At 45.9% G+C, this 25,689-nt stretch overlaps 1 protein-coding gene across 1 annotated transcript; it reads right to left on the bottom strand.

The window, feature by feature from the left end:
- Positions 1 to 213: 213 nt before the first annotated feature.
- On the bottom strand, positions 214 to 25,357 carry NR1D1 (nuclear receptor subfamily 1 group D member 1). The gene is made up of 8 exons (XM_069237416.1): positions 24,511 to 25,357; positions 10,549 to 10,866; positions 7,035 to 7,123; positions 4,961 to 5,105; positions 4,168 to 4,808; positions 2,896 to 3,081; positions 1,491 to 1,701; positions 214 to 670 (listed from the first exon to the last, which is right to left on the bottom strand). Exons 1-8 carry the CDS (start codon positions 24,536 to 24,538, stop codon positions 471 to 473), a joined length of 1,818 nt encoding a protein of 605 aa, XP_069093517.1. The 5' UTR covers positions 24,539 to 25,357; the 3' UTR covers positions 214 to 470.
- Between the last annotated feature and the right edge of the window lie 332 nt (positions 25,358 to 25,689).

Below are 25,689 nucleotides of genomic sequence, written 5' to 3'. Positions count from 1 at the left end.
CACATAAAATGTCAAGACACACTTGTGGCCACTGACACTCTGCGGACTGACCAAATGTAAGGCCCTTAAGTCTATAGCATCACAGTCAGTCTTCACGGCTCCTGGAAACTTACACATAGCACGTGCTTCAGCAAAGTAAAGTCACCAGGACATTTTGCGTTTCAGGCCCCTTCCACGGTACACGCCTTACAAAGCACGGATCCACCAGTTTTTAGAATGTTCTCAGAAAATATTGTATTTACACACAACTCCAAATGTACAGTTATATTTACAGCAATGGTTGTGCAGTGTTTATCCTTGAAATATGTTATCACAATATAAATATTTAGTCTTTGAGGTTTGGGGGGGATTCTTCAGGGTGGTAAAAATTAACAGTTCTCATGCAGTCAGCAGCAGTTGTCCCCGAGGGGCTCCACAAAGTTCGTTTTTGCTTAAAGGTTCAGTGCGGTGGTGAGTGGAATGTCCGCCCTTCAGAGCGCGTCCACCCGGAAGGAGAGCAGCTTCTCCGAGTGCATGTTGTTCAAGGTTCGCAGGTCGGGCAGCTTGAGCAGCAGCTTGGTGAAACGCGACGTTTCGCTGGGCTTGTTTTTGAGGACGAGGGCCCGCAGCGCGCGGATCAGCGTCTCCTGCAGCTGCTCCACCGAGGCAGAGTTCTCCATCCCTGAGCGATCTGGAACCGGAAAAAGGAACGTCAACGAAGCTCTCGGGCAAACATGTTACTTTTTCATTCAAATAAAAAAACAACACCCCGCCTTCATGATATACTAAAAGCTCTTCTACACTAACGTTCCAACCTAGTTCGTATCCCTCGAAAAGATTTTCCACCAAATTCCCTCCGTCTTCAATTCAAAGAGTTTGGTGTTGCGCTCTCTCTTGGTGTCAAAAGTGGAGGCCTGCGCATCTAGCACTCGCTCGGGTTTTACATTTTATCATGGAAGTTGCGCAAATGGTTTTAAACTGTTTTTTATTTCAAAGCCGACTGCACAGGATGTGTGGAAGTTAATGGAACAAGAAGAGGTCTGGAATTCCCAGTGCATCCAGATAGTGGCTGCAGGTGGACAGCAGCTATGCTCTCCACTGAACCACCAACGCAACCGGCTGGGTATGTGGGCATACACATTCAACCGAATACTCCACTCCCGGGAAGGCTCTGTACCCCGTAACCAAGTCACTTCCTACTTGAAATGTGGATTGCTAGATTTCCCTTAGCTACTCTAACAGAACTAAGTTTGCTTTTTTCAAGCTTTCAGTCAGATGTAACCACAACTCCTAAACCACACTTAAGGAAATGGACACCCGGTGCATTACGCTGCATCATGATTAACAACATCAATATTGTTAAAGTTCTAACATCCAGTTCAATGTACATCACAAATGCCTGCATTCCCGAGGAAAAATGCCACTAGACAGTCAAGTAGATATTACAACATTACCCAAGAAGGCCGACTACACTAAAGTTATCGGCAGTCGTGACCCTGCTGAGGACCTACCTGCTGAGACTAGCACCACGGCCGTGAAGAGGCCCAGCTCCTCCTCGGTCAGGATCAGGGAACCCAACTTCTCACTAAACTCGAACATGGAGTTTAGGAGCTCGCCCATACCCATGCCCCGCAGCTCCTCCAGGCTGTAAGTGGCTCCGCTCATGAATGTCACCGTCTGCTCTTTCACATTGAACAAGGATGCAAACCTCACCATCAGCACCTGAGAGAAAGGATGCAAGTTGGTCACATATCTCTGTGTATTACCACCTGCAAGCTCCTAGACACACTTGATAAATCATTGCTCCATTCATGTCTGCAGAACATAAATATCGGGTATCACACCACAACTCTCCAGAAATTACGGCAATACCGCCCTCCAAAACATATAAGCATTGGACTGCATTTTTGTCATAGTTTTAGTTTTTAAATTCGACTGGGGACATTTTTGCATATAAATGATATACTCTATGTATTACAGCATAGTCAAAAGCAGCAGAGTGTATGATCCTAAGAACGTGGTGCATGTGGCAAGAGGGACAGACAACCAGCCACCAGAGGCAGTCTGCATGGCTCATGCAAGAAGTGGTGTGTTCTAGAGATAGGTGTGCTGTGCATTTAATGGCTTGGCTATAAAAGAGCTTTGCCTCTGCTTTTGCTAGACTAACAAAGTGTTTGCTTGAACTCACTTACTCCACGACTTCCTGTACTGTAGGGTTTCCAGACGTACCCATCTGCCCTTGATCCACACCAGCTGACTCTCTGCTATGTTCACCTTCTATTATAGCTTCATCTCGTTGGTTACTGCTATGCAAGCTTTTTAGTGGTTGCCTTGTCAGTTGTTACTGGTTCTATTATACTAGTAAGGCAACGTATCTAGGTTCTGTTTAGTTTTCATTTCTGATAGCATGTCTTGATTACACTACGATTTGCTTTCAGGTGGTGATTTACAATGCTAGCTTTTCCAAATCGTTTGATATACATAATCTCTGCTAACTACCTCCAGCACTTCTGAATGCCTGAGACAGGGTCCACGGCTGCTTTCTGTCAGATGGCCTACATTAATTTGAACTATAAGCTGCTGGCAAACGTAAGTATATTATCTTTAGTTACTTGCCAATCATCTCTAATAGTTGCCAACGAGAAAAATAACCATTAGGTCTTTATTTATAACAAACTATTCTTAACAAAAAACAAACACTTTCTCTTTTACTTCCGACTCAAAGTGTTATACATCTCGACCTTTTGTTTAGTGGTTCCTGTCAACCACTATTTCTTTCCACTGAACAACTTCTTTATAACCCAGTGCCCCTTTAAGCCATCAAATTATGATCTTAATGAAACTGAATTTACATTTCCTTTAAGATGCTAGGCAAGCAAATCTTGTGTGAAATAAATTAAGTAGCATGACGCCTACCTCAAAGGTGCCTGCTTTCAACAGAGTGACTTGGTCATGCTGCGATAGGTCCCGGAAGCCTGGGATGTGCTTTGCAAACTCCACCACCTCACGCACCGCTGGCGTGAAACTGAGCGAGAAGTCCTCCCAGATCTCCTGCACACTGCGGCCGCTCCTGCCATGAGGATGCATGTTCATGGGGCACGCCTGCAGAGGTAAAGCATTGTGGACAATGTCAATCGTGGGGAAAAAGGGAACCACTGCATACAACACATCAAACCTGGATTTGGGAGATACTAGAGTGTCAGATATTTCTGCCACTTTTCAAAATACACGTTCTGTCTACAGCTGAACAGCATATACAGAAAATTAACATTTAGACCAGGCTTGACTATCACTGCACCTCCCTAAACCCACTCAAAACTAGTTAATCTGTTAAAACAACAGCACCAAGGGTCATTATACTGAAGCTTCTTGGCCTCCTTCTGACTGCACAGTCCTGCAGAGAGGTCCTGTAGAGCTCAGGTTCCTGAGCTAGGAGAAAGGATCTTATTTAAGATCAGCACACAACATGGTCCAAAGCCACAAGGCTGTTCTGCCCACTAGCATACAGGTCAAATGCTGGTGTGCAAAAATACTGCTCTGGCCACCCTAGAAAGGGCCTAGGGGCTCCCGGTAAGCATTAAGGTAGAACACCAAGTATGGCACCCCACCAGGTACATACCATGGTAAGGTGCCATGTGGCCTTCTGAAGAGCCACCAACACTTTCACACTAGCACGAGAGAGAAATCAAATTAACCACGCCAGCCATACAGGCAAAGAGGCTTTAGAGTGGCCGCAGAAGACCACAATGCAAAAAAAAAAAAAACTGAAAACTAGATTCCATAACCCTTCACCTCCCCTCTCCCATACCGATGGAAAGTCCATTGCCTCATGGTGGATGGGACATCCCTCAAGTAGGAAGCCATGGGAGACTAAAAGCGAGGAGTACAGCCATCACTGTCATGAGAAACTCCACCTCTCCACCTTCCACTACCCCGATAGCACGGGATATTCCTGCTGGCAGTCCCCTGTTCCAGGGGCGAATAATCTATAGGAGTGGAGTAATGGGCATCAAGGCCTGAAAAGGGCAATTTACTCAAAAAAGAGTGAGTGCTCGGGTTGGCAAGCAGCATGGATCCCCTCTTACCTTTATGTTTATACACAGCAGAGGTACTAGAGGTGCCTAGGTGCCCTCTGACCTCCAGCCACCTGTCCATGAAACTCACAAGCGTCTGTCTCCACTCACTTACCAGAAGTTCGTCTTTGGTCCTCCGCCACTGGCAGCCCTGCGGGCCAGGCGTTCCGCCCTCATGCATATTGGTGGGGCACATGCGATGCCCGCTGGCGTTGTTTTGATGGCAGCCGTGCCAGCTGGGGTAGTGGGTGGAGTGGAAGCCGTTCTTCGGGGAGCCGGTGGCGTTGTTGTCCCGGTGGTAGGCGGTGTTGACCCCGTTGATGTGGTAGCCGGTGCCGCAGTGGTTGTTCTCCCAGGTAAGCGTGTTGTTGTTGCAGGCCAGGGGGTGCCCGGGCTGGTTCAGCTTGTCGTGGGCGTAGATGAAGATTTCCTTGTGCGCTCTGGCCACCTGGCCGATGACATCTTCCACCTTCCCTTCGGGGCTGGGAGAGCGCGGCGGGGTCAGCTGCTGGGGGAACTGCGGGAAGCACTCCTGGAAGGAGCCGGCCGGGCTGGGCTGGAGGGACGGCGGTGGCGGCGGCGGCTGGGGACACGGAGCAAGGCTCAGGGTGGGGGGCTGCTGATGATGTACCGGAGTGGGGACCTCGCCCTGGTAGTGCCCGGTCATCTGCTTGTTGGCCATGTTGTTCATGGCGCTTTGCATCTCTGCCAACATGCGCTGCTTCTCGCGCTTGGGGATGCGCCCGAAACGCACAGCTGAAATGACAAAGGTATACGCACATTAGTAAGGACAGAGACGTCGGGTGGACTAGCAGGTCACGTAATACGGCCCTACACCAACCCGGGGAGAAGCGGGGAAGACAGGGGTTGGGTTCTGAATCGCCAGGGCACATGAAGGTGGGACTTACCGTCCCGGGACATGCCCACGGAGAGGCACTTCTTGAAGCGGCACTGCTGGCAGCGGTTCCGGTTGATCCGGATGATCGAACAGTTTTCATTTTTCAGGCACTTTTTGTATTGGATGTTCTGCTGGATACTTCGCCGAAAGAAACCCTGAGCAGAGAGAGAGAGAGAACGGACAATGGGTATGGCTGGAAGGAGCAATCTATGTACTGAGATGGGGCAGGCATCCACTGGAAGGAACCAACTCTACACAGGAGGAAGGCAGGCCTCTACTGGAAGGAACCATTGCTGTACTGGGGGGACAAGGCCTCAGTTGAAAGGAACCAGCTATGTACTGAGAGTAGACAAGCATGTGTTGGAAGGAACCAGCTCTGTACTGAGGGGAGGGAGGCATCTATTGCAAGGGACCATTTCCGAACTGAGGGGATAAAGGCCTCAACTGGCAGGAACCAGCTCTGTACTGAGGAGAGGCAGGGCTCTACTGGAAGAAACCAGCTCTGCACTGCAGGAAGGCAGGGCTCTATTGGAATAAACCACCTGTGTACTGCAGGGAGGCAGGGCTCTATTGGAATGAACACGCTCTGCACTGAGAAGAGCTCGCTCCTTAGTGGGGACACGATAAGCAGGTTCTGCAGAGGTGCAAAGGGCTGAAACAGAAAAGAGGCTACACTTTTCTCTCAAGCCTTGAAGACTCCAACCACCATCTCTCTAAATTTGACATCTTTTGACAGCATTAACAATTCACCCCACAGTCGAAAACACAGATTATTAAATTCAGTGGGTGTTCTTATTAAGAAAACCCACTCGTAGGCAGCCCATCTTCCCATATCATGGAACTCATTATCATTCACACAGTGTAAAACATGAATGGAAACACAGTCCACTTCTTGTATAAAATCTATTCCATGCGATGACGTGCGCAGTGGTCCTACCCGGGGTGAAGGTGCATGGGATGTGCCTGTGAATCTGCACAAGACAGGTCGGGGCGGAGGTGCTGTTGCACGAGACTAGTCTTGGTAGAGAAGGACAATGCACAGGACAGTCCGCAATGCAGGTGTGGGTAATGGGGAGCAGGGGAACTATGCAAAAAACAGGTACTCAAACCTCTCACGGGAACTCAAACTTCTCATGCACACGTACAAAGCCATATACAACATGGGACCAGAATACCTGAACAGCTGCATACACTTTCACTAACCCACCAAACACCTAGGCCCTGCCTTGCTATCACTCACACACATTTCCCACATCCGCAAAATAACATCTGGAGGTCGCTCCTTCTCCTATATTACACCCAAGACATGGAATGACTTTCCTGAGTCTACTCCTCACTTCTTGGGTTCCACAAGAAGCTAAAGACTTAGCTCTTCATGCAAGCTCCCCTTTGGGTACCACAAAACTACACACCTGCCCAAGCGCCTGAATTCCCTTTTGGGGATTAGTGCACTATAAAAATCCACATAAGGTAGCATATTATAACATAGGTCAAATGTGAATGGAGTCAGACTTGGGATAGTGCCCAGGCTTCAACATTTAGATAAAAGGGATGGTTCTAACACTGGTCATGGCTGAGGCGGGCACTGCACAAGAGAGAGGTGGAGGTCAGAGAAAGACGGTGCAAGGGGCACTGTTCTAATGTGAACATACAACCTTATAGGTCTAGAATGAAGCTGGCAAGGGTACATGGGCCAAGAGTCATGAGACAGTGGGTGCAATGGTTACTGAATAGTACTCTGCTTAGGGCCTGTCTAAATCAAAGGGAATGGCGACTGGAGGAGTCTAGTACGATGGTGCAATGTACTGGAAGATGTGGAGAGGTGGACAGTACCTGTCCATACCATAAGGGAGCAGTATACTGCACGAGTCACGGATTTTGGTGCATGCAACCATGCTAAAAACTCAAGGGATGTTGTGCATGTGGGAAGGCCACTGGTCAAGTCGAAAGGGAGTGTATTAAACTGTGCATTGGACAACACTTTGGAAAAAGTGAAGGATGGTGCTGGGGGCAATGGGATAATTAAAGTGAACGGGACTCATAGGACTGGTTTATAACTATATAACACAACAGCACAGACTTACCTTACACCCTTCACAGGCATGAACGCCATAATGAAATCCCGAGGCCACGTCACCGCAAACCTTGCAAAGAAGCACCATCCCATTCAGCTCTGAGGGAGAGAAGAAAGCGAGTGTAAAGGTCTTGAAACGCAAACAGGAACAGCATCGCCACATGACCACATCTGACGCTCAGACTCTCTACTCACAAAAACACCAGTCACTGCTCTGATTGTCTAACACACACAGACTACAAATACAGCTTTTGCATTCCCTTACTCACAAGCTACGTTATCCAGCCGAGGTCTCCCTACAGGACGCACTTCCAATCTAGATCTTCCTCCACATAGACCTGCAACTACTACGGGCCTTCCTATACACAACAAAAATGCTTCCAGTGCGGGAATACGTATAAAAAAAAGGCAACACTCTACATCTACGTCTGTTACACCAAGGGTCACGATCCCAGCCTGGGTGTACCTAAACCTAAGGAGCACGAGTCCAGTCTGTCTTTTCTTACATGCAAGAAAGGTGCTTGCCATTCATGTCTATCCATACATACCGGACATGCTTCCGCCACACGTCTACCCACACATATGGGGTATGCTTCAAATCCAGACCCGCCCACACGTATGGGTCATGATTCCAGCCTAGGTCTGCCCAAACATATTGGATATGCTTCAACTACACGTATACCTACCGATAAGGGACATACATCAAATCCAGTTCTACCCACACATCTGGAACATGCTTCAAATCCAGTTCTACCCACACATGAGGCTTGCTTCCAGTCCAGGGATTTTCACACACATTGGCCAAACTATCAGCCCGGGTCTACCTCCACAAAATAAACATGCTTCCGGTGGACAGACTCCTACACACAAGGAACATATTCCAAGCCAATACACAAAATAACCACACAACCAGGATGGGTCTCCCAAGCCACAAGGACATGTTTCCATTCCAGGTCTATCTTTCTACACACAGGGAACAGGCTTCAAGCTCAATCCTTCCACAGATAAGGGTCACACAACCGGGCAGGTCTACCTACACAGAAGCAACACACTTCCAGCCCAACTTTCTACACAAAAATCCATCTCTAGGACCAGACCGAGAAGCAGAGGCAATCCCCACGGTTCTTCCTACCATACAAAGATCATGCTTCAAGGTCAGGCTTTCCCAATAACAAGAGATACCATTTCAGTTCGGGCTTCACATACTCAAGTTCTACGTTGATTAAAATTCGTGTGATATCTCTGTACACACAATTATTTTTTTATTTACTGTCATTTTGGAGTGCAAACCACTCATAGAAGGTATAGGAACGATACAGGGTGTTATTGTGTGTAACATGTCCCTCCGAGCTCGACTCAGGCTGTATTTTGTCTCCTGCATCACAGGGAAACCTATATATTCAGAGACAGATTAGCAGCAGCTCTGACATGGCTGTTAAATAAGGGCACGGGAAAGCCCATTTCTGGTTTCCACAGGTAGTCTTGCTTTTCGTCATGTAAAGTTAAAGCAGATCACCAAATTAAACGTTATTCAAAGGCAGAAGCATTCCGACTCGAATGCCCAGGGTGCAGGCCATTGTCGAAAATCTTGGTACATCCTGTGACTACCACAGTTGGCATCTCCCACCTTATTCTCTACAAATATCCTCAGCCAGACGGCAATGGTGAATGTTTTGGTACATGTTCCCAACCACTCCACCCGAGTCCCCTTTCCTGTTGGTATACTTTGCCTGTTCTATGAATATGCCAAGCACCTGCCCACCTGTCTCCTGCTATCCCTACCCTACCTTCTGACAGTGAAGTTCTATGAAGACCACATACAGTCCCCTGTGTGAGGCTTCACCTTCACCGCACCCCCTTTATCTGCAGCTCCACTGGGCTGGGTATAGACATTCGACACACCAACACCGGAAACGTAGTTTCCAAATATGGTTCTATTCAGTTTTTTCTAACTGCCTTCTTTTTGGTAGTTTTTAGCTGACAGTCCCTAAAAATGCACATTTTGTTTTTAGAACATTTTTTATTTACCCGGTTCAACATTTTCAACCCAGCTATGACCTCAAGTCCCTGCGGCTGCGGTGTTGAACTGAAGTAGAAATGAAAAAAGGAAAGTGTAAGAAAGTCAAAACCATAGGCGGGGCCACAAGGGGTAGTACAGTGTGGAGCCACAAGTGGGCAGAGGACACAGGAAGTCACAGGAAGCAAAAGACTTCGATGACCAGTGTCAAAGAGACACCAGAGCAGAACATGGAGGGATAAGTGGGCAGGGACAAAACAGGGAGAAAGAAAGACAGAGATGCAAAGAGAGAAAAATATAGAGTGATGAACAAGAGGATTAATGGAAACTTTAGGTTAACAAAAGCCACAAGGGTGAATGAAGGAGGGGCGCAAGAAAGGGGTCAGGCACATCAAAAGACAAGCGAGAGGTCACCAAAAAAAGGCATAGAAAGGAAAATAATCTGAAAGGCCAGGCAAGGAACTTATTTTGAAAATGAATGGAAGACAGGATCACGGCTTCTGGAGGGAATTCGATGCACAACTAAAGAATAAAAGGGGTAGCCGGCGACTGAGAGCACAAGTAAAGATGAAAACGCAGAGCACAAGATGGGAACGCTGGGAAGTAGGCAAACATGACAGAGAAGACGAGTGTACAGAAAAGGGTGCCAGGTGTAAAAGCAAACGAGATAGGAAGGCACAAGAGGGGAGTGTGGGGCATATGTCAGGAATCGGAGACAGTTCGCAAGAGAAAGGTAGGAAACATGGGAAAGGAAGACATCTTTTGAGTACTACCTACAGAGTGAAGCCCTGAACGCCTTTCCAGATTAGCCTACTTAGAGAGTTTCCTGTAAAATATGAATCCCCTCATATATTTCGTCAAAATACATGCCAACAATCACTTACTCAAAAACGCACCCACACATGGTAGGTCATTAATGGTAGCCAATGTAGTGATGTAATCAAGTTTTTGTGGCAGTAACCAGACTGACCACAGAGCGAAGCAGATGGGCACCTGCTAGAACGGCATTATCAAAGTCCAGTCTGGTGAGAATGAGAGTTTAAACTGTTCTTAAAGGAGCTCTATCTCAAGTGTCCTCATACATTGAGAGGTACAGGAGCACCACATAGAACTGTTAAATAATAAGGAATAAGCCAAGCATCCCATTGTGCTGCGAACTAGAAAAAAAAAATCACGCATGACTTTAGATGCCTTCACCCTGCAGCGCTTTAAAGTGAGGCAGGTGGGCACGTGCTACAAAGGTTATGATGGAAAATAAACCTTATACAGCAGACTTCGGTGGATATTTTCACCCAGGTTCCTTCCGTTGTGTTATAACAATGGTTCCCACCAGAATCAGGCTTTCCCCATGGCTCTTTGCTCCTTATCCACCCTTGCAGGTGTTGTGTGGGGTGTATAGATGATCTACGAGATATGATTTTTTTGTTTTACTTTGGAGTGCACTGTTTTCTCCCGTATTCTTTTAACTGCACTTATCTCTATCCCAACCCACTCATCAGACACTCACTTGTGATGCTGCTAGACGTCTTGCTGGGGGACACCCTGCTCCCGTCATCTACTGCAACCTGCAGAGCTCCGGGAGACCCTCCAAAGCTGTACGAAGAATTGGAAGATGGCGGGGAGCCCTCTTCTCCGGAGCCAGAACCATGTCCGTAGGCAGTGCGGGATTCGTGGGTGAGTGAACCGGTGGGAGAGGGTGGAAAGTAAGGCTGGTAGGCCTGCGAGGCAGACTGGAAGCTATTGTTGGAGTTCTCACTGTACAGAGAGACTGGGCTGGTCCGGCTGGGGGATGAACCGCTGGAGCCAATGTAGGTGATGACTCCACCTGAGAGGGCGAGAGAAAGGAAGACTTGGTTATGTGGACCATACACATCGAAGAACATTACATCATCAAGTTCATTTAATTTGGAGGGCGCCTATTTAGCACAGAGCTTGGCATATTCTAAACACATTTCCTGCATCTGAAATGGGACTGCCCACAGCTTCAGCCTTGAATCTAGGATGAAATAATTTGCCCAAAAGGTTGCAAAGAAGTGGCACGAAGAATTTAATAAACAAGATATCATTTCTGTTTCACCTTTGTGTCGATACCCACCCTCCCAAGTGTATGAAGTTGATAGTCCCTCCTCAATTGTTATCAAGTACACTATTTTACTTTTTATTTCATTTAATTGTTGTATGAGGCACAAAAACTTGGTAATCCACTTTAACAAAATGGCCTCTTCTCCCATTACAATTTCTGTGTAATTACAGGTTCGGACATGTTTGTGTTTTTTTCTAGATAATTTGGCAATAACATGATGTGTGGGAATAGAGAACTTCTGATGTCCTTCCTCTTCTGTCCACACCAGACATTTCCCCAACAAAAGGCTGCTGAAAACTCTGGGTACGGAAGGGACAAAAAGTAATAAGTCTAGAATCAGGCATAATAATACAGGGAGTGCAGAATTATTAGGCAAGTTGTATTTTTGAGGATTAATTTTATTATTGAACAACAACCATGTTCTCAATGAACCCAAAAAACTCATTAATATCAAAGCTGAATATTTTTGGAAGTAGTTTTTAGTTTGTTTTTAGTTTTAGCTATGTTAGGGGGGATATCTGTGTGTGCAGGTGACTATTACTGTGCATAATTATTAGGCAACTTAACAAAAAAAAATATATACCCATTTCAATTATTTATTATTACCAGTGAAACCAATATAACATCTCAACATTCACAAATATACATTTCTGACATTCAAAAACAAAACAAAAACAAATCAGTGACCAATATAGCCACCTTTCTTTGCAAGGACACTCAAAAGCCTGCCATCCATGGATTCTGTCAGTGTTTTGATCTGTTCACCATCAACATTGCGTGCAGCAGCAACCACAGCCTCCCAGACACTGTTCAGAGAGGTGTACTGTTTTCCCTCCTTGTAAATCTCACATTTGATGATGGACCACAGGTTCTCAATGGGGTTCAGATCAGGTGAACAAGGAGGCCATGTCATTAGATTTCCTTCTTTTATACCCTTTCTTGCCAGCCACGCTGTGGAGTACTTGGACGCGTGTGATGGAGCATTGTCCTGCATGAAAATCATGTTTTTCTTGAAGGATGCAGACGTCTTCCTGTACCACTGCTTGAAGAAGGTGTCTTCCAGGAACTGGCAGTAGGACTGGGAGTTGAGCTTGACTCCATCCTCAACCCGAAAAGGCCCCACAAGCTCATCTTTGATGATACCAGCCCAAACCAGTACTCCACCTCCACCTTGCTGGCGTCTGAGTCGGACTGGAGCTCTCTGCCCTTTACCAATCCAGCCACGGGCCCATCCATCTGGCCCATCAAGACTCACTCTCATTTCATCAGTCCATAAAACCTTAGAAAAATCAGTCTTGAGATATTTCTTGGCCCAGTCTTGACGTTTCAGCTTGTGTGTCTTGTTCAGTGGTGGTCGTCTTTCAGCCTTTCTTACCTTGGCCATGTCTCTGAGTATTGCACACCTTGTGCTTTTGGGCACTCCAGTGATGTTGCAGCTCTGAAATATGGCCAAACTGGTGGCAAGTGGCATCGTGGCAGCTGCACGCTTGACTTTTCTCAGTTCATGAGCAGTTATTTTGCGCCTTGGTTTTTCCACACGCTTCTTGCGACCCTGTTGACTATTTTGAATGAAACGCTTGCTTGTTCGATGATCACGCTTCAGAAGCTTTGCAATTTTAAGAGTGCTGCATCCCTCTGCAAGATATCTCACTATTTTTGACTTTTCTGAGCCTGTCAAGTCCTTCTTTTGACCCATTTTGCCAAAGGAAAGGAAGTTGCCTAATTATTATGCACACCTGATATAGGGTGTTGATGTCATTAGACCACACCCCTTCTCATTACAGAGATGCACATCACCTAATATGCTTAATTGGTAGTAGGCTTTTGAGCCTATACAGCTTGGAGTAAGACAACATGTATAAAGAGGATGATGTGGTCAAAATACTCATTTGCCTAATAATTCTGCACTCCCTGTAAAATGTTAGTTCAAGTAGAGGCATCAAAATGAGTTTTATTTTTCTGAAAGAGAGGAGAGCAAGTCGAGCAGCTCCAAACGTTTGTTGCAGCTCCTGTAAAACCCTAATCTAATGCTTATGAGGTGTTGAACCTCTGTAATTCCAGATACCTGGGAAAAAATATTGCCACACCTCATCCTTCATTAACCTTGATCCAACTCAACTACATCATTCTGACGAACAGGGTGAATGTCTTTGATTGCCAAACAACGTTCAGAGGTGTTGCTGACAAAATTTGTGTTTAAGGCTATACTCTTTATTACATCACCTTCAAGTTTTTGTTCCACAGCTCATGCTTATCCATGAATTCTGGAATTAAATCCCTCATGAAATGGCTCGGTGCACATTTTCATAAATACTTTCAGTTTAGCGTTACACATTAAACTGTTTTTGATCATATGGTGACTATCTCACTCCAGGTCATTAGGGACACTGTCTCCAGTCCTTAACTTTCATCTACAAATCATAATTTCAAGTGTTGGGCCAGTTAGTTCAGTGGGAGCAAAACAAGACTGCAACAAACAGAAGGTACTCAGACAAACTTCCAGGACTGGAAACAGAGGCCACGATGCCAGGAAGGAGGTGGTCACCCAAACCATGCATTTACCCGCCTTAACACTGACCTTATTTTGTATACCATACAAAAATAAAAATAAATGGGGTGGTTCAACAGAAACATCAAAGTTGCCTGCATGGCACACAATGCTTCTTCCCTAGAGGGGGACTGGGGTGTATGGATTGGCAGGCAAGCCACACTGAAAATCGGGCTCTGACTGACCCTAGGGTTTCGCTCTTAGTCGATATGTAAGTTGACATAGCTGTATGGTGCAAACTGTCCCAAACGTGATATCCATTCGGAAAGAAGATACCAGCAGTGCTTTGAATAGAAATATAGAAGTGCTGGTATTCTCTATTTAGAGTACCTGTTTGCTCCTGAGACGTGCTGGTACTCATCCACTGTAATGTACTGCAACAGTGCTGAAATGTGCAGGTACTCTCCCCTTCAAATTAAACAAGTGCAGGTACTTAGTACCGGACAATACCTGCCCACTGAAAGCACTGGTTACCTGGCAATACCCGGTGCACTTGAGGCCACAGCCGTACTTTTCAAGTTCACTTCCTGAATATTCTTCAAAGTATGTAGATAACTGTGCCACACACTTGCTCTGCTGACTCCCCGAACACACCACGCTCAAGGGAAGGGACACACATTATGTTAAAGGTTCCAGGACAGAGTCTAGGGTGCAGCCACTATGTGGCCTAGCTGCTACCAAGAGACAGCTACCTCTGTAAAATCCCTTCCGAGAGAGAGAGACACTTTACCGGAGCGACTTGCCCTTTCTGGTCCAACAAGCCCAGGGCGTATTCCTAGTGATTGCCAGCATTCCTCTGTGGGTCAGAAATTGTTAGGTTAACACCCTGAACTCCACGAGCAGGTAGGAACGTTTATTTCTTAGTTCGCATTTGTAGGTCAGAATTTTAACAGAGTTCGTTGCATTAAGAAAGGTGTTGAACGGAGACGTACAGTTCACATTTTTTAATCCACTGTTGGGAAACAAAAATATCAAAATGGAAACTTGAACGATTAACCACGAACGTATGTGTGTGTGTGTGTGTGTGTGTGTGTGTGTGTGTGTGTGTATATATATATATATATATATATATATATATATATACACACACACACACACACACACAACTTGGTGAAAATAAAATTAATGATTCGCCCTTTTAGGAGCCAGGCCAAACTGGAAAGGTGGTGTAAGGCAAGCTGAGGCGCCTGCCCAGTCTCAAGTGGCCCATGCAGAGCATGTGGCCCGAGCGCACGTGTAAGTGGTGATGTAATTGCGCGCAAACCCACCGCCTGAAATCCAAGTTCTTTACCAGAAGTTAGGGGTTCGTTGTCTCTCTGATTAAATGTGGAATGGGGATTTTGCAGCTGAAAGTGATTCACGTAACAGCCGTATCGGTGACCGCCGAGCTGACGAGTAGGTACGCTCCGCGTTCACGAGATCAGATACCATCTCCTCGCACTCTTAAAAGGTCACTGGAGACGGGGCGGAGAATCCGATTGGCTGAACGTCTGGCGGGCGCGCGGCAGCCGTATTACCAACTCCACGTGGTGCGGGGAGGTCAGCGTGACTGGATAGGGGGGGCGCACGTGTAATCCGCTCTTACACCACAGGACCCATGCGAGCACATGGCTGCGAGCCATGTGCGCCTACTCGACAGCCGGGCACCGAGAGCCATGTGCTACCAAACGGCCCCCACTACCGGGAGAGAAGGAGCCTTTAGGGCAATTAGCGAGGGCCTCTCAAGGGCAAGTGTTCCTGGTCCTCGGTGCCAAGCATGTGCAGGAGAGGGGCTTCTTTACCCCGTGTGCTGCTGAACGTAAGTGGTGGCAAATGGGACGTGATACTGAAACCACAGACTTGGGTACCCAAGGGCCCTAGAAAGTTTAAATTACTCAACATGGGGGCTAGTTTAGGACTTGCGCTGCTGTAAAACCAGGGCTGCTTCAGTGGTCTATTGAAAGTCGCTGGCTTCCAGGCACTACTAAATGCCAAGGCCAAATGATCGGCATACCCTACAAGCCCGTATGCAGCTCACGAACATGGGATGTTCAAAATATATGTGAAGCTGAATGTCATGTGATGTAATCATAAGTGCAGGGCCACTGAAGTTGTAAGATTTTACAACTGCAGTGCTTTCTGCATAGTTATGGATTTGCTGCATTGGCCACACGAACATCATCTGCTGCATAATCAGTACCATTTAACAAAAAAACATCTTTCTATATGGCGAAGGCCAGATCGCTGGATTTACGTCCACAAATGGCAAGCGACATTTCTCAACCTGCTTCATTCCTTGCATTATTGCATGAAAAATTGACGTTCAAAGAAACCTTTACTTACTTCCATCCCTAAGACTTTCTTAAATTCACCCCTGCTTCTCTTTAACCACCTTCTGTATATAAATGACTCTAAATTTCATGCCTATCTGTCCTGAGCTCTTTTGAAAACCATAACAATTTCTCTTAATTCCAGTGAGCAATTTCTTCTCGCATAGCCCCATGTAATGATCACATTGATGCAAAACTAACCTCAGTAACTAATGGACTGACCACTAACTTTGGGCTCCCACTTAGCGAGCTACTTGCCCGAATGCGCTTCAACGAGGCGTCAGGGATAGAAAGCGCTACATAAATGTAATTTAAACAATTTAAGCAGATAAAAAGTTACTAAAACCACAGCGACACGTGCTGCTCCACAGTTAAATACCCTTTGCAAAGGTTGACTGCTCACCTTTCAGGTGCGTATTACTGAATTTGGGTGTTAAACTGGTTTTAATGAGGTGAAACTTTTGTCCAGACAATATTAACCTGTGTAAAAATGTAAGGAAGTAATACTGTCACAAGATGTGCATCATTATGCTGCATAATTTGACTATTCTTGCTGCATCATTTGGTCCACACCTGCCAAATTACTCCAGTGGGTTTGCCTAAGTGATACTGAGCTCCCATGACTTTTAATGCTGCACTGATCAAACAGAAATGACTCTTGGACAAAGCCCTAGAGTGAACTCAATTTTACTGAACACGCACACAGTGTACTACTAAAGCAGAGAGCTCTTCAAGACGATCAAGCACTATATCAACCTCTTGGTTGACCCTATTATTCCACACTCTACAGACATATCCCATCCAGCACTGCAACAGAGGATCCAACAGCACCTCAACAAAACCAAGCCTGCTTTTCCTTTTAACTCTCCTATCTTTTTTGTAGCTTCCTGCAAGTTCTCCTTCAAATCTTTATCTCTTGCATATCTTACTGAGGTACTCAACTCCCTCAAACCCACTTCATAGGTAGATGCTGTTGCACCCTTGTCCTTCATCAAAGCTCTCTCTGGAGAAACACTATCACGCTTACTCACGATTGTCAATGCCTCCCCTTCTCAAGGCATCTTTCCAGAAAGAAACCCTCCAGATAGGCCAGATCCCTCGACTGCTAAAGATACTGACACTAGACCCCGATGACTGCTGTAACTACCAGCCCATCACTTACATATCCTTGGTCAGCAAGATTACTAATTAAGCAGTCTACGCTCACTCCAATACCATATCATTGCTATCCACCTCTCATAACTATCATTCTGGTTGTAGCATGGAGATAGCTATCCTGACCATCACCCCCTGCATTCACGCCATGCCTCGAATGGGATTCACTAGCAATATCTCTCTCCTACCTTTTCAACCAACACCAATTTGTCCGCATGGACATCTCTAGGACTCGGAAGATTCCCATCACCTATGGAGTTGCCCTAACTCTCCCACGGTTTCCTTCTGTCACCATCCTCATCGACCTCTACATATAACCCTTTGGGGCTCTACGAGCAGATAACAGCAACAAATTTCACCAGTATCCTGATAACACTACTCGGCTTCACATATCCAACGCCTCAAACACTCCCTGAACCTCATTCAGATCTTGATGTCCAGTACCTAATTGAAAATCAGTGCCATTAAGGTAGAATTCCTTTTATTTGGCAAAAATAACGCCACGATATAGTACTAACCTGGCTCAATGACATGAACTTTGAAAGCTTCGAATCCCAACTTTCACAGTAGTCACTTGGATTCACTCTGGACACCAACTTAACTTTAAAGACAACATCGGCAGGAAAACAAAGATAACCTAATACCAGCTCACACTTCTTAAAAAAGTGAAACCGCTTCTCACAAAAAACGACTTCATAACTGCTGTTTCAGCCTTAGTATACTCTCATCTGGAGAGTGGAAATGCCATGCTCTATGGCCCCCCAGAAGCCACACTGCCATCATCCAGGGCCTGAAAATATATAATTGATTCACCCCCCAGTTTGAATGAACTGCAGTGGCTCCCCTTGCTAGCCAGCACCATCTTCAAAACCAGCTGTCATTTACAACAGCGTTACAATCTGCACTCCTGCCTATTTGATTACCATCCCTAGTGTCTCTAGACACACCTGCAGCCAGGACACCATCAGACTGGAGACAAAGAAGGGTAACGAAAATATAAGGTAGAAGGCCTTTTCCATCAATGCACCCAAGATCAGTAATAGCATCCTGGTATACATGAGGGTGTCTCTAATCCAGGGCCAATTCAGAAAAGAACTACAAAACACACCTCTTAAAATAACACTACACCATGGTGCAGTATCAGTCCAAAAACTGGCTACCTCTCAAATTACTTGTTCACTTTATCCTTGCTTTTGACCCCATACAGCAGGCCAATGCCTTTTGCCAAGTCTGCGCTGTATAAATACAAACCACTGAACGCTGAGTCCTACTGAATGAACAAGAATTACTTCTGAATGCAAAGGTCTACTGAATGCACAGTGCTTCTGATCTGAACAGATTTCCACTGAACACTGAGTGCTACTGGAAGTAGAGTTATTTTGAAAGCAGAGTGCTAATGAACTCGGAGTTCAATTGAACTCCAAGTGATACTGAAGGCAGAGTACTACTGAACGCTGAGTGCTACTGAGCAAGGTACTAGTAAACACAGAGTCCTACGGAATGAAAAGTACTACTGCAGAGTGCTACTAATCGGAGAATGCTACCCTAAATGTTAGAGAATGCTGTATTCTGCTTAACACCCAGGTCTTCTTAACATCAAGTTTGAGTAAATGGCACGTGATACAAAAGGCTCAGTGCTACCGAGCACCATGAACTGAGGACCACCATGCACCACTGAACTGAGTGCTACTGAACACTAATTGTTATTTAACGCCAACTTCTACTGAATGCAGAGTGCTTCAGAACAGTGTTATTCAACAGAGTGCTACTGGATGAAGAGGTCCACTGAAAGCTTAATGTCACAAAACAAGAGTGTCACTGAACGAGGTCACTGAGCATAAACTGTTACTGACTGCAGAGTGCTACTGAAAAGCAGATTTTCGATGAATGCTGAATGTCACTAAAGATCGAGTGTCACTGAACGCTGGGCGTCACTCAATGCAGAGTACCACTGAACACCATATGTTAGAGAACGCTATGCGATACTCAACCCCAGGACTTGACTTCTTAATACCCAGATTGAGGTAAATCGCAAGCGGTACTCAACAACTGGTGCTCCTGAGCACCATGAACTGCTGACTGCCATGAACCGCTGAACGCCACAGTATTACTGAATGCCGCTGCTCCTTGCTACAGAACTCCAAGGACTTTCTAATATCAGAAGTGAGTTATTGACAAGTGCTACGGAACACTTATTGCTAAGGAGCACAATGAACTGAGGACCATTGTGTACCGCTGAACACAGAGAACTACTGATACTGAACAAAAAGTGCTACTGAGCACTACATTAAAACTCTCTCTGCTACTGAACCCCAAACACTTCCTAATAACAAGAGCAAGTAAATAAATGACAAGTGCTACTGAACACTTATGGTTAGGGACCTTTATGAGCTGCAGATGGCAATAAACTATCGAACATTGATGAAGATTGACCTCTGTGGAATACCGGCACACAAAAGTGAGATAACACGAAATACTAATGTACACTATGTACCCTTGAATATCGAGTCATGTACAAGGCTCCCATTTTGGAAGGCATCAAGGACCGCAGGCAGTAGCTGCCATCGTGCTTCCTAAAGTATCCCAAAGGGACAGCTTCCCCTTTGCAAATCATATACAATCCCCATTGAGATGTTGGTATTTGAACAATATTTGACAACATCAAACGCCAGTAATTGAGAAAGTCCTAACTTTCATGCCCCTCCCCTCCTATGTGTGATTCTGATTGGGTCTCAAAAAAATAACCTTTTTATTTACCTAGAAGACTTGTAACAGGGCTTTTGTACAGAATACAAAAAAACATGTTTTGCATTCACGAAAACTAAACTGTTAATTACATGTTTTGTTACTGCAAAACACTTTTGTAAATCAGGCCCAAAGTTTGCTTTCTTTGTTCTTTTTAGGCTTTTTTACCACAACATAATACATCGTCCAATACTACTATATAGAGAACCTGTTTGTCCCTGAGAAGTCCTGGTACCCGCCCATTAAATGTATTGAAGCAGCGCTGAGAAGCGCGGAGTCTCCTTTTCATATTAAGTGACCCAGTTCATTTTAACCACTAGGTCATGATGTATTTGAGGAAAGTAAAGGCCTGCACTCTGACTAAACTCAAGCGCTCTGAAACCCAAAAAGTAAAAACATATTTTTAGGATAAAGTTAACTGTAGGCAAACTGCGTTACAACGTAGGAACGAAGTTTAAATTGTCTTGACGGTTACAGAATGCTAAAGTTGTGGTGAGCGAGCGCGCAGATCCGTTCCTTCTTTCCCAGGCAGTTCACGGTTGACAAATTACAGGAGCCGCGCATGCGCTCCCAGACCAAGGCGCCTAACCAGCTGTAACCGCTACACGTGCAGCATGAGCACGTGGAGCGAGAAATTCCCCTGGCTCCGCCCAAACCATAATCGCCGCCTACTACTCAGGCTCTGCGGCAAGAAGAGGCGAGCCCTTGGGCGGGTCTAACGACGGCCTCCATAAAAACGTGTCGCTGCGGCGGAGGGAGGAGCCTCGGTAGCAGCGCTGACTCTTCTATCAGTAACGTCACAGGCGTCTCGCGCCAGGATGTGTTATAAACTGCTCTCGTTATGTAATGAGCTAGGTCAGTAAAACCTCGCCCAATAGGGAGAGAAGAACATTGCGGGCGTAGGAAAACAAAGCGCACGTGCCAGAGCATAGCGTTCCATGTGAGGGGGAAAAGGAAGCCGGTGAATAGAAACACAAGAAAGACTCAACCTGCCAGAGACTACATCACACCACGAAACAGAAGAAACGTTTAAGTCCGCCTACTGGTTAAACAAGAAAACTGGAATCCCACTTGTAGGATAAGAAGATAAGTGAGGAGAAGAGGCCCATATTTTCACATATTTGTAAGTGATATGGCTTTAATCTCGTATATCTAAAATACCGATAAAGTTATAAAGTGAAACTACAATGAAAAACGACTGGTGTGGGACCAAAGAAATTGGTTCCTGATCCCACTGACAAAGCATAACCTCGTTACTTCAGACACCCCCTTCCCGACACTCCCCCCAAAACACCTGATCGGCCATGACGCCACTACCGGTCAATTCGTCCTTGAGGCCACTCAACCCGGAGACGTCACATCGGGTCAACCTGCCCACCGAATTTACACCTTTTAGACACAGATGATCTCCAAAGCTAGATACATGAAAAATATTACAAGTAGTGTGTACTAAACACTAAAAATGGGCTCCCTTATCAAATTACAAACCCTGCGTACGGGAATTACACACATCCTTACTTGATACATAATTACACGCGCAAAGAACATTTGAGAGTTCACAACCCTTTACTATAGATATTTCGCAACCCCACGCTGCCAGTGTCAGGGCACAGGATTACAAATGGTGCAAAAGCCACAAGCCCTTAGGTTCATATCACAATCACATGTTGCAGTAGCCGATCATAACCCGTTGCTAAATTTCAAAGTACATTCCCTAGAGATAGGAGTGCCAGAGCGAGTCAATTCGGCTCTGGCTCCAAGAGTCCGTGCACGAGCCGAACCTTTAAAATATTTGGAATGTAAATCATGGAACAAGCAACGTGTTAGAATATAACAACCTGGCTTGAACATCCAAAATAGCTTATTTCTTTAATACGCATGTGTTACCTTGATAAGTCTGCATTGATAAGTATTTATTAGAAGTGAGAGTTTTGAAACTTGTACTAAGGTGCATTCCTGCCCTTAACCCAGTGGCGCTGACATTAGTGAACTAAGACGCAAGCCAGTTGGCACGTGTACCCCGACTGCGGCCTAGATAGGCTATTAAACACAGAGGTTCCTGTACAGCACGCATTTTGAATTTGCGTATTGTAAGCCTAGGATAACACAATTTGGTAAAGCAGCAAACCTAAGATATCAGCTATACCAGTTTCCAAAATGCAATTTAGTCACTGGAAGGGGATCTTTGATGGCATCAAATCATTCTGCTTTGCCTAGGGTTCTTGGAAGATGAGATTGAGGCCTGAGTGACAAGCAGACTACACATTTTATTTTTTTGGCATTATGCATGGTGCAAACTTTGGCCAACAACGTAAGAGCGCTTCACAACAGACAGTTACATTTTTTTCAGCACAGGGAAATATACCAAGATTCATAGGATCCTCAGCCGAGGATTCAAACACCTGGTCCCCCTTGTTACATAGTCTGCAGCTGTCGCCAATGGGCCACATCGCCTTGTATGAAATTTCGGCTTGTTTTGGGCTTGTGGTACCACAAAAGGCTCTCCAGCTGAGCCAGACCCTGACTTCTGGCTCAGGCTTTCTATGGCCCGCCTACCTTTAAAAATGGCCTCGGGGAGAATGTCACAGCACAAGTCTCAGTTCGCAAGTCCACAATGTCAATGTCAGAATAAAGGCCTTGTAGCAAGTGTGGGATCGCCTAGTACCAGTAAGACCCCAAGCACACACCCACACCTCAACACCAGATGTCAGATCACTATGCACGGACACCACTTTTGTATCCCTAGCCACAAGCCATGCCAAATCATATGTTCACCTGAGCCTACCCCTAAAAACGGCAGTCGGTGATGTAGGAGTGTTTATACTTATTTCCTCCCTTAGGTTCCACTGCTTCAAAACTAGGTAAAGTGACATACCTGCAGCTAAAATTCCAACATTACTATGCCAGTCAGGGGCCTCTAGTGCCAGTATCACATCTTAAACCCCAAAAACATGTGTCAAGAACACAAGCCCCTGAAACAATTACCAAAAATACAAGACCCTTGTGCAAGTGTCAAAACACAAGATTCTAGTTCATGTGCCAGATTAAAAAACAAAGCAAGTGTCAGACCACAAGTCTCTAGCTGCAGTCAGATCCCAAGCTTCTAGTGCAGGTTTCAGTTCACCAAAAAAAGAACAAAAGGATGATGAACAGGGTGCTGAAACTTGTCAAACACTCACTCTAAGTCACAGTTTAAATCCACTGTTCTTTTATTCACCATGCCACCCATTTTGGACCCAGCCATATGAAAATCAGCCTTGACCCTGCTCCCCATGATAACAGTCCAGCCCAAACTGCCAGGCCAGGTCCTGGACTGGAAACAAGCATCCTGGGACCAGTTTCGGGGTATCACCCCTCATCAGACAGGCTAGCTTGATTCTAGCAGCACAGTTAGCCAGGGGGCCTACCTCTGGCCATACCCTGGCCACTTAGGGTGACTTCAGCAACACAAAAAGATGATGGCCAGAGTGCGGAAACTTTTCAAACACTAACCCAGTCACAGATTGGGGTTAAATCCATTGTTCTTTTGCTCATCATGATATCTCAGTTAGATCCCAGCCTTATGCACATCAGTCTTGACCCTCCTCTTCATGAGAACAGGTCCGCTCTGCATGGGAAACAAGCATCCTGGGACCGGTTTGGGGTATCACTCCTCATAAGCCAGGATAGCTTTAATCTATCTGGCACAGTGAGGAAGGGACCCACATGTGGGCATACCCTGGCCACTTAGGGCATCTCTAGCAACACAAAAGGATGACGGATGGAGTGCTGAAACTTTTCAAATACTCACTCCTAGTCACAGATCTGGGTTAAACCCATTGTTCCTTTGCTCACCATGCCACCTCACTTTGGACCCACCCGTAAGCAAACGAGTCTTGACCCTGCTCCCCATTTGTGTTGCATTTTCAATTCACCAACTACTGCACGCGTCAGATCACAAGCTCTTTGTGGTGCAGTCAGACCGCAACCTTCTAGTGCACCACCACTTTGTGCATGCATCTAATGTCAAGCTCTTTGTAGTGCAGCCAGATCACAACTTTCTAGTGTGTATTGTGGGTCACAGGTTCCTTGTGCAGCAGTCAAATTCCAAGCTTTTTGTGTAATTTTTAAATCGCAAGGTTCTAGTGCAGGTTTCAGATCAAAACTCCTACTGCAATTGACATATAAGGTCCTGCTTTAAGTGTCAGAACTATGTGCAAGTATCACATCACAAGCTCCTTGTGTTGCAGTCAAATCACACAGTTCTAGTTCAATTTTCAGATCACAAGTTTGTAATTTTTTTTAGATCACAAGTCCCTTTCGGCTCACAAGCCCATGCTTCAACTGCCATTACAAACACCTGATGTTTAAATCTCAGATCCTCTGTGCTGCAGGCAGATTACCAACCTCTGGTACCAGTGTCGGATCACAAGCCTACAGTGCATGTGTCATAGCACGAGCCTCCGATTCAAGGGTCATCAAAAGCCCCTGTGCCCTATTACTAGTTTCTAGTACCAATGTCAGGTCACAAGCCCCTAGAACATATTGTCAGATCACCAGCCCTTAGTAGTGTAGTCGGGGTACGGCCCCTGCAGCAAACAGTAACAGCATTTACAACGGTTAATTATTTTACGATTTTATAGGACATACCTGTGTTACTGGAATCCAGGCTGGTCATGGCTGCGAGGCGTCAGGGTGGTTCTTCGCCGCTGCTTTCCGCGTTTGCATGCAGACCCGTCAGAGTATCTGGAAACTGCACGTACCTTTCAATTGACCTGTTCCGACCCCGTGTACCCTTAAATGTTGAGACTGTGCACAACCCCCCTGATTATGCGTAGATCTCCGGGGCAGGTACCGTGTGCTGGGTAAGGATGACTTGATTTGTGTGGGAAACCCGTTATGGTGTGTGCAAATCTCTAATGCAGAATCAGTCTGTGCACTTGTTCTCACTGCAAGGTCGTCTTACGTGCAAATCCCTTGAACATCTCTCTTTACCCAATACAAATCTCAACAGTGTGCAGACTTGTATACTGCGTGCAAACCACTACTGTGTTGTGTACCTGCTGCAAGCGCTTACTTTTTGTGTAGTTTTTTTGGTGCCAGACTATGTGCATGTACGTGTAGGTCCTTAGGACGATGAGAAGATCCCTTACCGATGTTGTTGTGGAAGCTCCTGTGTTAAATGCCAGGCCCCGTACTGTGAGTATTTATGTGTATCTCCCGTGTACGTTAAAGTGCTGTGCATAGATCCCTTTACTGCATGCAGATGCCCCTACGGCAGTCCAAATCCTGTTTAAGTTCCCTAGTCTGGGCACAGCTGTCAGGAGGAGCCGAGCACCTCCTTCCTCTCCTCTGGTGATCTACCTCTGCAGTCCTCTCCTCTGCCAGTCCTTGTTGTGCTTTTTTTTTACCAGCTGCACGGTGGTGCGCATGCGCGGGCTGGTCGGCACGCGGCAGCCCCATGTGATTCCCTGGGCGAGCCTCGTGCCCCAGTGACACAGATTCCGGGAGCGCCGCGAGCCTCACGGGGAGTTGGTCGAAGTGCGCACGCGCAGTACCGAACAGTACATCACATCACTGTAGTGCTAGACAGAGATGAGGGACCAAAATATCACCGGCGTGATTGCTATGCTATTTTGGAAAATACAATATTTCCGAAAGCAGTCTAATCTTGTGGGAGTAATCGTATCCCTGTCAGGGTGCGCTCATATTTTGCATTCAGATCCTTTTAGATAGCGATGACTTTAGTGTACTATAATACACGCATTATCTCCCCAGCAATCCAACTGCCATCCAACTAGAGGCGGCAAGCCACCAAATTGGATCTGA

Source organism: Pleurodeles waltl, chromosome 6 (assembly GCF_031143425.1).
Source record: "Pleurodeles waltl isolate 20211129_DDA chromosome 6, aPleWal1.hap1.20221129, whole genome shotgun sequence".
Classification (NCBI taxonomy): Eukaryota; Metazoa; Chordata; class Amphibia; order Caudata; family Salamandridae; genus Pleurodeles; species Pleurodeles waltl.
Note: the sequence above shows the minus strand (reverse complement) of the source record. Positions and strands in the feature narration are given on the sequence as shown.